This window comes from Chaetura pelagica, unplaced genomic scaffold (assembly GCF_000747805.2).
Source record: "Chaetura pelagica isolate M959 unplaced genomic scaffold, ChaPel_1.0 scaffold57, whole genome shotgun sequence".
NCBI classification, from domain to species: domain Eukaryota; kingdom Metazoa; phylum Chordata; class Aves; order Apodiformes; family Apodidae; genus Chaetura; species Chaetura pelagica.
This window is the reverse complement of record NW_009954217.1, coordinates 1975068-1986752: the sequence shown is the minus strand read 5'-3', so window position 1 is coordinate 1986752 and position 11685 is coordinate 1975068. Positions and strand designations below refer to the sequence as shown.

The window sequence follows — 11685 nt, the reverse complement described above, 5'->3', positions numbered from 1 at the left end:
AAGAATCATACAGGTCAGATGAAAAGCAGTGGTACTTAGCATGAGCAAACTCATATCTCTCTCTCTCCCCAGTATCAGACACATCACTTCCCAGTGGTGACAATGGGGTGAGGTTTTCTGGGAGGGAACTTGGTGGAAAAACATCCCTTAGTGCTTAACTGAAACTTGCAGTTTACTATTTTTAAGAGACAAATTTTCAAACCCCAACAGGCTTTAACCAAGCTTAGAACTTTTGTTTGTATTTAGGGCCAACTGATTAACTGGCAGAAGAACAGTGTAGTAGTATTTTGCATATAAGCCAATGAGAATCAAGCCCATGGCTGAGCATCATAGTATGAGTACACCCCTAACTGCTGTAGTTGGACAAGTATTTTCTCGGAGGGCTGAGTTAGTTTCAGCATCTCCACTTCCTACTGTCCCTTTGGTTTTGTTGCCACAGTTGTTCCTGCAGCTATTTGCTCATCTGAGCTAAAAATGCGTTGGTAGGGTGGGGGAAGAAAAGTTTGGTTTTTAACCAGAACCTGCTCTCCAGTCCGGTTCACTGCGCAAGGGAAAAAAAATAGTTAAACCAGTCAGTCAGAAACAGCACAGGATAAAAAGAGGTGCTCTGTTCACTTAAGCCCCCAACACCTGCAGACAACTGCAGCCAGCCTGTCTGGCCGAGGTGTCAGTGGGCTGGCGTGACCCTGGTTGAGGGTGTCAGGACAGAGGCTTCCTTCTGCTGCAGTCATTTAGGGCTGTCCACAGCACATGTAAATCATGGAAATGCTGAAGCAGAAAAAAGCGGTTCATATTCACCTGCTGTTTCAGCTTACTCTGACATTCAAGTTTTATTGACTTTACTCCTTGGAAGAGGGGAAGGTACAGTCTTGGTTTTAAATTTATGTTATGCATTGCAGGAAAAACAGTGGAGTATTTACATTGCCTTTGCTGACTTCTCGCATACCTTTAATAAACAGGTTGTTAGTGAACCTCTTGGACTGTTTGCAGTGTGTAGTTTTTATTTCAACAAGATCCTTTCCTCTCGGCTCAGGAGCAGTATATGAAGCTGTTCCCTGCTCGGGGCACAGGGCACTGTTGGGATTTTGCTCCAGGGAGTATACAGAGCCAGACTCTTGGACACTGTTTTCGTGCCCTCCCTGCATCTGAAAGCTCCGGTTCACTGGCTGACCACTGGCAGTGGGCAACGGGAAGGTATGACTTGCTGCAATCCCCCCGCACAGCCTGGCGGGAGGTGTGCCAGCAGTACCCTGGCTGCTGCGCCCTGCCCGCCGACACTCTTTTTATAGACACGTGTTTTAAGGAAAGCTAGAAAGCAAACAACTGGCTAGAAAGCAAAGGGTAAACTCATGTGCTGTGCAAGTCTTTTTCATACAGGCGTGGTCTTACTGATGATCTGACCCTGGAATGTTTATAAATGTATAACATGATGTAGATCAGATAACTATGTCTGTGGTGCTTTTAGTTGAATATTAAGACCATGAATGCTTTTCTCTTCCTTGTAGTGGTGAAGTCCTAGAAATACAGCTTACTCCTAAAAACTGTCTTTTGATAGCCATCCTGTATCTTAAATTATTTATGAGTGATCTGGAGGAAAAGGACATTTTTTTCAGAATCTGAGACAGCAAATTCTGAGTTCCCGTGAAATCCACCCTTGTTTATCAAGATATTCTCAGTGTATATGAGAACAGGAATCCTCTCTGGATTTAGAGCCAACTCAAGAACGGGATTGAAACAGGCTAGTTTTGCCCTACTGGTGGGGGAGGGGGGTTGTTGGGTGTTCTTGTTACCAACAGCAGAGTTGAAAAGGTCACATTTCTGCATCTTCAGTTTGCTGCTTTTGTTACTTCAACTTTTATTAGAGATTGTAGAGACACTTCTGTTCTCCCGAAAGTGACAACACTTCTTTCTTTTTTTCCCCCCTTACCTTTCTTAAACAAGTGCTCTGGGCTATACTTTAAATTTTAATTCCCTTCCATTCTTTTTACTTCTTGCAGTTCCTGTGTGGTTGGTGAAAATAAGCCTGCGCTGCAGGGATGCAAGAGGAGCAACAGCCTGAGGTAGGGCTTGGAGATGAAGGTGTTTTTTTTTCTCGGTAGAATTCCAAGGAAGGTCAAGACTGAATCAGCCAGGTTCTTCCACTCGTTCTTAGGCAAGGTCTACACAGTGGTCTGCAAAGTCAGGGGTCGAGACTACCAGTGTTAAACCTGTTAGTACAGGGTTGGGGGACTGGTTGGGTGCCTTGCCACGTTTAGGTGTTTTTTTTCAGGGTCCCTTTCTTTCTGATTGCAAAAGCTAAAAAGGATATTTTTTACTTATTTGCAAGTGAAGAATTGCAGAAAATATTCTAACCTATGTGCTTAAGCCTTGAGGAGGAAAAAATATTATGTAAATGACACAAATTGGCTGTATACTAATGATCTTGCATGTACATAAGCTATGTACTTTGTGATGTTAAACGGAGGTGCTTTTTTCTGCCCTTTCTGTTCCTTTGCTCCTTTCATATTCATGTATCTCAAAACCTTTTTCTGGTGTTAGAGGTGAAACTCAGGAAATTTTTTTCTTATGAGATACAGGAATGTCTATTCCTGTGTCCTTTTGGTCAGACTCTTAATGTGGTGCTGCATGCTTTTCCCACTGCAATGTTGTAATGATGACAAAGCCAGCATCAGTGACAGGATTAATTCCATATGTTACAGATGGACATAGTTTTGCAAAATATTTTTGTGACTACAGTTACAAATCCAAGCAGTAGAATCAAGCCATATGTTGTGATCACAAGCTAAGCTGGTGCTAAATTAGATTTGTGAATGTAATTGCAATTTGTGGTGTAATTGCAGTTTGCATTTGTCAATGAACGGACTTGCTTTGTAGTGAAAGGATGATGTGTTCCTGTGAATGTTTTAAACCTTGAACTATAGAGATGTTGTACTCTTTGGTCTTACTCTGTGAAATGTGTGATAAATTTTGCCTTGTGTTCAGTGGGGCCAAGGTAAGACATCCAAGATTTATTATCTGAAAATTACTGTTTGGCATAATGGAATACAAGAAGAAATTATTTTTGTTGAAAGCTCTTAACTATGGGATGTGCTTTGTACAGACCTGTTTTAAGTCTTAACAGGTAAATTAAGTAAATTAGCCAGTCATTCTAGCTAAAAAGCTGGCATCCTTCGGGAGAGCTTGGCTGCCTGATTGCTGACTCTAATACGATAAAGAGTACCTTCACTGGAACGTACTTGAATGATAATGGATTCACATCCTGCCCCTGATGTTTTTACTTGTTGTTGAAGATTTCCAAATTGTCCCAATAATCATCCTCATTCAACTTTGAATTAAGGTAGTTACCTCAACATCAGCTTTCCCTGATTCTTAAGTCTCTCTTTTCTGTACTAACTCTGCTTCTGGCTTGGATGACATAGGCTGAATGACTGGGATTGTTTGAATTCTATGAGTTTTAAAACTTGCCTGTTAGTTAAACATAAGAAAGGTTTTGTTAGCCAGAGACCTGACGCATATACTTCTAGTGATAATACTTTAAAGTCGGTTTTGGGAATCTTTTCAATTTGCTTCCAATCCTTTAGAGAATAAAGCTATGCAGATGCTTTGCATCCTTTTGACTTCAGTTTCTTCTGTGTATAAAGTCAACATAGCAGAAACTGTGTAAGATTGGGAGTGTGTAGAGTTTAATTACCTTACATTTATTCAGATAGAATAAAATACTTGAGTAGATTCTTCTAGAATATATCTTGTATATTCTTGTTAGTGGTGCTTTGTTATTTCAGACTCCTGACAGGCTGGTAATTGAGTAAAATACGCCATCATATAAATGGCAATGATATTAAAATAATGACTGCACATTTTTGTTTCCAACACAGAAAACACGGTAGTACTGTTACTCTGTTCTTTTTATTCAGGAATCAGGTTTTATAGCTTCATACTATCTTTTAAAATAGGTATGAAATTTTTAGGTTGTAATATTCTTTCCTGTACTTCTGTGGCTAGGAGAAAAGCAGTTGTAAAACCACAGACGATTTGAACTGTTGACACTACTTAAATTATTTAGTTGCATGAATATTATATGTAGGTTCAAACTGAGCAAACTCACACGGGGAAAGTTGTATTAAAACATTTCATTTTAATTCCCAGCCTATTTTTTAATTTATTTCATACAGGCTGCTGCAGATCCAATGTCCTCCTCCGATGCACCAGATGATGGGCCAAAGGAAACGTCAAGTGTGTCACAGAATATCTGTATGTTTCTGGTTTGACTGGGGAGGGTGTATCATGTTGGAAGTATATTAAGCTACATGTCCATGCCTTTCCTTTACCTGTTAACACAAAAGGGATATACAATTGAAATCCTAGCTGATGTAATCTGTTCACAATCTGTAGAAAAGCCCAGTTGCATAAACCAGATTTGGAAAGAGCAATGACATATAGACTCATAGAACGGTTAAGGTTGGAAGGGACCTTAAAGATCATCAGGTTCCAGCCTCGCTGCTGTGACAATATATTGATTGTCGTTCTGCTCCTCCCATGCATTCAGAGGAAAGTTAATGGTTTTTATTTAATAGATGTACTTAGGTATTGTTCTAAGATCAGTTGTTGCTCTAAGCCAGAGGTGGATAAGTACATGTTTGCTTTGGCATTCTAGCATCCAGTGTTATGATATTGAAACAGTTGTCCCAAGTGGAATTTGCCCATACCAGCATGATAATGTTTTGCTATGAAGGCCAAGCCTGCAGGATGTGGGAATAGAAGTATTCCAGCCAAACCTGTCTTGTGAAGCCCTGGAAGAATATTAGTCCTTATCTTTTAGTGGGAAGGATCAGATAATGACAGGCATTTCTTTCTCAGGAAGAGAAAACAAAAGCTTCTCATGTGTTTTCTGTTGATTGATACACTGTTGTAATGTTAATGTATACGATGCTCATTTTGCTCAATAGGAACATTCAGATTGTGCTTTCAGGCAAAGAATAGTCTCTGAACCACCTTAGGGCAAATTATCAGGAAACAGCAACATTACAATAATGAATAATCCCTAGGGATAACAATCATGGGAACAAATAGAGCCTTGGATAAAGTTATAGGAGAAGCATTCAGACCTAAAGAAGCAAATGAATTTTTTATGTTGCCTTTTGTCCAGATATAGAAGTTGATTTAATAAAAACCGTACCTGCTCCTGAGCATGTTTTCCTTAAATGGTGACATCTGGTGCTTCACTGTTACAGCAGGTTTTCGTCACATGAAACATTTAGTCGAGTTCTGAATGTATGTATGAGGTGTGAAGGCTTGAAAAATTAGAATAAATCCTTTAAGGGTTACTGAATATGTAGAAACCACTTTCAGCTTGTGGAATCTGACCCATAAATGGCTTTAGGCTATGCAAATATTTGAGGAAAATGTCATGCATACATCCCCATTCTTTCTTAGATACTCACTTTTGACCACTGTCGGAGGCAGGATATTTGCCTAGGTAGATTTTGGTTGAGTATGACTGGGAGTGCTGCAAATGCAACAGCCCTACATCTTCCTTTTACAGTCATGATTACACCCTCCTCTGCTTGGCATCACCATCTGTTTTGGTTGCAACAGGGTCTTAGGTCAGACCATACTGATTGCAACACACCATGTTCTTGAGTATAAACTATGAAGTAGTAGGCTGCTAAAATGCTAACGAATAAAGATGTTGGAGGGTGGCTTTTGGCTTGTGTTTTGTTGTTTGGGTGTTTTGGGTTTTTTTGGCATAAAGTCTTGTGAGATAAGTGTTTGTGGGAAGGATTAAGGGCCAGAGCCGCATAGTTAAACTAGTTACTAAATGTAGCCAATTAATGTATGTTAGAAGGCAGTAATTTATCTGCATCTTTGATACCCTGCCTGCAAACAGCTTGAAGATTCATTCAAAGTCACTATATTTCCCATTTATGTAAAACTGAAGCTTTTGTGTCTCAGTTAATGAGGCTTTCTGGCATTTAACAAGCAGCTCTGTTGGAACTGATGTTTTCCATGGCAAGTTTGACATAAATGGGCTGAACTCACATTTTAATATTTTGGTCTTAAATAGTTTGTTGTTGAAACTAGGGAAGAATTACATGTTTCTGGACCTGAATACCTCTTAAGGTTTAATTTTTAGTTGTATACTGATCCCTGGTGTGTTAAACACAGAAGAGGCTGAGATTGGTACTTTAGGTATCCTACATGTGCCAATACATGCAGATGACTTTACGAACATACAGCATTATGCATGTGTTACTATTGTTTATACAGATAAAATCCCAAAAGGGCATGCTTTTGTTCTAGAATTTTTAAAATGCTCTTTTTTTTTCCCCCCCAATTTGGTGTATACCTTTTCTAAGTATTCTTTGCTTCTCTGTCCACCTCACCTGCCGGAAAACCTGTCCCAGTGTCTACAGGGTAGGAAACCTGGACTGAGACCCATGCTTGGAGGCAGCCTCTCCAGTGGTGGCACTCTCAATGATGTAGCCTCAGAATTGAACGTAAGATTACAGTGGTAAATCAACGGCCTTTTAGCTCTGCTCTGCTGTTTAGTGGCAACATTTTTATTTTCTGTTTTACTTACTTCCACTTCATAGTCATGTGTGCTTTTCTGTTTCCATTTGCATTTATAGCTGATGCAGATGCATTTAAAATCCTCCTGGAGATGAAGATGAAGAAGAGGAAGAAAAAACCTGCTTTACCAAGCACTGTGACTGAGCTTGACACTGAGAATGGGTCTAAAGTATATGTGGTTGGAACAGCTCATTTCAGTGACAGCAGCAAAAAGGATGTAGTGAAGGTAAGCAGTAAGTTCCCTTCAGCAGCATGTTTATGATGTTGTCAACTTAGCAGCAAGTGGAATTAAGTCCAGCTCTCTGGCTTGGTTCTGCACTGTAACTTTCAGATTTCATTTTTCCTTTTTAGCTCTTGGGGAGCCAACAGTCCTGTGGGATGAACTAAGAGGCAGACAAATTATCTTAATTTTTGTGATGCAATAAATTTTATTTTTCCTTAAAACAACAATTTCAGATACATTGAGTGTAAAAAGTAGAAGTCTTACTAGTGAAGCTTACGTTGCCTGTCACGATACAGTGTCACATCACACTGACTGTGCAAACTGTGATGGGGATGTGCTGAGAAGATGCAAAGCCTAGAACAGAAGTTGCTGTGTGTAACACTGAGCTGTAAAACCACTCTGCCCCAAACTTCGATTCTGTTCTCAAGATGCAAATAGGTCCAAAGCTCTACTGAAAGCAGTTAACTACTTCATGTTGTATCTCATGCAAAGTCTGCAGTTTGAAGTGGCTTTATTTTTAGGGACTGGAGGGGGAGAAATCTTGTGTCAGAATAATTAACCTGGCTTCTTACAAAGCTTATTCTAACTCAGATTACAAATGCTCACAGAGTGTGGTCAGAGGAACTTTATGAATGTTTAAAGTTGAACATCAAAGTTTTCTTCCCTTCCCCAGCACAATGTGTTCTCCATCTTCCTGTCCAAAGCCTTCAGTAACTAAAGCAGTTCCCTGTCATCTTCCTTAACATTTTTACCAATACATAGCTACTTGGAGAAGCCTTATTTACTCTTTGACTGTTCTTTTAATTGAAAATTATTACTGGAATGTGCTTTTGTTTAGTCCATTTTCTCATGAAAGTGTTGATATTGGCTGCATTTCTGTTTAATCCTTCCTAAACTGGTATAAATAAATCCATCTTTTTTAGACAATACAAGAAGTGCAGCCTGATGTAGTTGTGGTGGAACTATGCCAGTACAGAGTTTCTATGTTAAAGATGGATGAAAAGACATTATTAAAAGAAGCCAAAGAAATAAATCTGGAAAAACTTCAACAAGCTATAAAGCAGGTATGATTCCCACAGTGAAAACTGAAGGTTTGTGTTAAGAGCAATTTGTCAAGTTACAACCAAAACCAGTGTTCCCACCAACTGGGAACCTAATACTGTTCACCTGGGTAAGAGTGCCATTATAAAGGCAAAATTAGGTTTGCATTTAGTTGGGATTTTTTTCAGCTGGATTATTGAGGGCTTCTGTTTAACGACGGGATTGTTTATGCAGCTGTTGACCTCTGCAAGAGTCGTCCTGGCTTTACAAGTTGCTCCATTTGTAGGGTGCAAGTCCAACTTTGAAATTCTAATGCTTTGCTAGTATAACTTATTATTCTTCCTGTAATCTGCGTCTTTATCACAGGTATTTAGGGAGCACTTAAATTTGGTACTGTGACCTGTTTAGTTGCATTCCTTCTTCGTCCTAGTGTGTAGCTCTGTCTTTTTAAATCTTATCCACTTGTCTTTTGAGTAGTTTCTAATTAATGGTGGGCTTGAGGGAGGTTTTTGAAAAATCTGGCTGAAAAGAGTAGGATTCTATTCAAGTTACTACTCTGGCAGCTGGGTGCCATCTGGGATGTGTATGCAAAGCAAGTGTTGCCCTGTATTTTTTTCAGTTTCATCTACTTATTTTGTATTTAGGTAATTTTAAGCTAGTTATAGTGAAAGAGCACAAAGTTGACTATTAGAATGGCAGCATGTGGTCACTAGTAAAATGAGTTTCCCGTGTCCAGATGAATGAACAAATTCATAGGTTTTAACTTTGGTTGTGTGGTAATTATATATTGGAATTGCACAGTATCTTGGTGCAGGCTTTCTGACTAATAGTTAGGTAATAATGTGTCTTTCCTGTTTTATTTATGTCCTATCAAAGGAAAGAACATTGCAAAACATTTGAATATTGCATGAATTACTGCATCCATCTGTTTATTTTAGGTAAGGTGGATTATTCTGATGCATGTAGCCAAAATAATGCATGTTCACAACAACTGGAGCAGCATATCTGCCGAGTCTTTTGGCCTAGTAATCAGTCACAGGAGCCTTTTTTCAGTATCAAAGCTAAATACAACAGTTTTTGCTGTGCTTCACTGTTAAGAGGAAAAGAACAATGCAAATGAAATAGTGGACTTTCTGCTCTGTGATGTAAATGTGTGTTGGCAGCTTTGTAATTAGCACTTCCTACCAGGGCTTGAAGTGATCTTGTTTGCAGACAGTAGGATAACACAGATTATGTTGGCTTCAAAGACAGAGAATAATACAAAGATCCTTCCTATTGTTAAAGCTCAATCTTGGTCTCCTTTGTCACCAGGGAAAATGCAAATAATAACATTTGGACATTGTGCCTTTTCTCTGTCTATAGTCTCAAAAAAAACCCCAGCCCCCCCCCCCCTTTTGATTTAGTAGCAGTGTGGATTATAATAGGGAAAACCAGAAAAAACAGTCCAACTGTCTTGTGCTAAATTAGAGTCTTTGTTTTTCTCTAGTAAAAAAATCAAGGCAGCTGTTAAGTTGCTCAGTCATGCTTCATTTATGCTCTTCTTGAAATGTGCATTCAGGCCCAAAAGTTACACTGGAAGTCAAAATTGCTTGTAACTTTAATCCTTGAATATCATATTAGGAAAAGAAACTCGTCTTTCACTTGTGTAAAATTGTGTTTCATTGCTCTTAATTGAAGTTGGAAGCTGAGCAGCATGTTAATATGAAACTATTACACACTTGTAGTGTGTCAGTGGTATTCACAGTTTATCAAGCAATTTGCAGGTTAAAAACAGCCTTCATGTAGCCCCTCCTTGCCTTATAAAACCCTCACAGTTGTTTGCAGAGAATTGCCTGATAGCTCCCCATTAAGCAAAGCCAACATAGTGCAGCCTGGTATCTGGCTCAAATGCAAATTACCTGAAAGTGCACAGTAACAGCTAGTTTAAACCAAACTGGAAAGACAGGTTTTTTTCTTACTTTCTCCCTTGACTTCCTGTTTCACTGTTCCTTCTGTGTCCATACCCTGCCTATGTGACAGTCTGAACAGGCCTTGCTTTTTCAGCTCTGTTGTGTCCCTGTGTGTCTGTATGATTGCTGGTCCTGACACAGAGGAGGAGTTGGGAAACACTGTTCTGGGGCAGAAGAGAAAGTGAGCTAGTGGCAGTAAAAAGCTCAACATCACTTTTTTAACCTAGTCCTTTAAGCTGAAATTACCTGTGCAGTAATAATCACACCATCATCATGGTTGGAAAAGACCTCCAAGATCACAGAGTCCAACCATTAACCCAGAAAAAACCCACCATGCCCACTAGATCATGTTCTGAAGTGCTATGTCTACACATTTTTTTAATACCTCCAGGGACGGTAGCTGCACCACCTCCCTGGGCAGCCTGTTCCAGTACCTGACTAATCTTTTAGTAAAGAAATACATCCTAATACCCAGTCTAAACCTCCCCTGGCACAACTTTAGGCCATTTCTTCTAGTCCTGTTGTTATTTACTTGGAAGAAGAGGCAACCTCACTGCAGCCTCCTTTCAGGTAGCTGCAGAGAGCAATGAGGTCTCCCCTCAGCCTTCTCTTCTCCAAACTGAATAATCCCACATCCCTTAACGTCTCCTCATAGGGCTTGTGCTCTAGACCTTTCACCATAATGGTAGCTCTCCTCTGGACATGCTCCAGCACCTCAAGCTCGTTCCTGTAGTGAGGGGCCCAGAACTGCACACAGTACTCAAGGTGCAGCCTCACCAGTGCAGGGGCATGATCACTTCCCTGCTCCTGCTGGCCATGCTATTCCTGATCCAAGCCAGGATGCTGTTGGGCTTCTTGGCCACCTGGGCACACTGCTGGCTCATGTTCATCCAGTTGTCAACCAGCTCCCCCAGGTCCTTTTCTGCTGGGTAACTTTCCAGCCATTCTTCCTGGAGTTGTTGTGACCAAAATGGAGGACCCAGCACTTGCCCTTCTTAAACCTCATATAGTTTGCCTTGTCCCATCAATCCAGCCTGTCTAGGTCCCTCTGCAGAGCCTTCCTACCTGCAGGCAGATCAACACTGCTGCCCAGTTTGGTGTCATCTGCAGACTTAACTGAGGAAGCCCTCAGTCCCTTCATCTAGATCATTGATAGGTACTGAACAAGACCAGCCCCAAAACTGAGTCCTGGGGAACACTGCTTGTAACCAGTCACCAGCTGGATTTAACCCTGTTTACTACAACTCTGGGCTCAGCCATCCAGCCAGTTTTTTACCAAGCAAAGAGTGCATGACTCTAGGCCGTGATTTGCCAGCTTCTCAAGGAGAATGCTGTGGGAGACCGTGTCAAAGGCTTTACTGAAGTCCAGATAGACAACATCCACTGGGCAGGTCACCTGGTGATAGAAGGAAATTAAGTACATTAAGCAAGACCTGCCTTTCCTGAACTCATGCTGCTGGCTAGGCCTGGTCCCCATTACAGTATACTGTAATGGTGTTTTTTAATGCTTCTGGACAGTGAAAAAGCTGCTGTTTTGCACCATGTGCAAATACAACCTGAATGACTGACATCATAACCTCCAGTGCACTTGTAGCAGTAGGAAAACCAGTTCCAGGCTCCAGGCAGCAAGGCTGTGTCTGCACAGGGCTGCATCCATGGGAATTAGGGTTTTTTAAAGAAGAAATCCAGAGGTCTAAAGTACAAATGGTTTGTTTCTGCCTGCAGTTCTGCAGTTAGTGCTGGATCTGTGACTTGTTACACAGTTGAAGGAGTAGCCCCAAGGCTCCCTCCTTAGGCTTTGTTCCCATACATAGTGTAAGCATTTCTCTGCTGAGTCCAGTGGGAGGTTTATCTGCTTCAGAAGCCCTTTGGTAGCTCAAATAATACATCCTGGGGAAAGGC

At 40.6% G+C, this 11685-nt stretch overlaps 1 protein-coding gene across 1 annotated transcript in view; it reads left to right on the top strand.

Annotated features, from left to right (window-relative positions):
* The first annotated feature begins 2036 nt into the window (after window positions 1-2036).
* TRABD (TraB domain containing) overlaps window positions 2037-11685 on the top strand; it is a 19794-nt gene continuing 10145 nt past the window's right edge. The window contains exons 1-4 of the mRNA XM_010003397.1: window positions 2037-2060; window positions 4173-4251; window positions 6630-6796; window positions 7717-7857. Coding sequence (XP_010001699.1) covers window positions 2037-2060; window positions 4173-4251; window positions 6630-6796; window positions 7717-7857 — 411 coding nt within the window. The remainder of the gene's footprint in view (window positions 2061-4172; window positions 4252-6629; window positions 6797-7716; window positions 7858-11685) is intronic.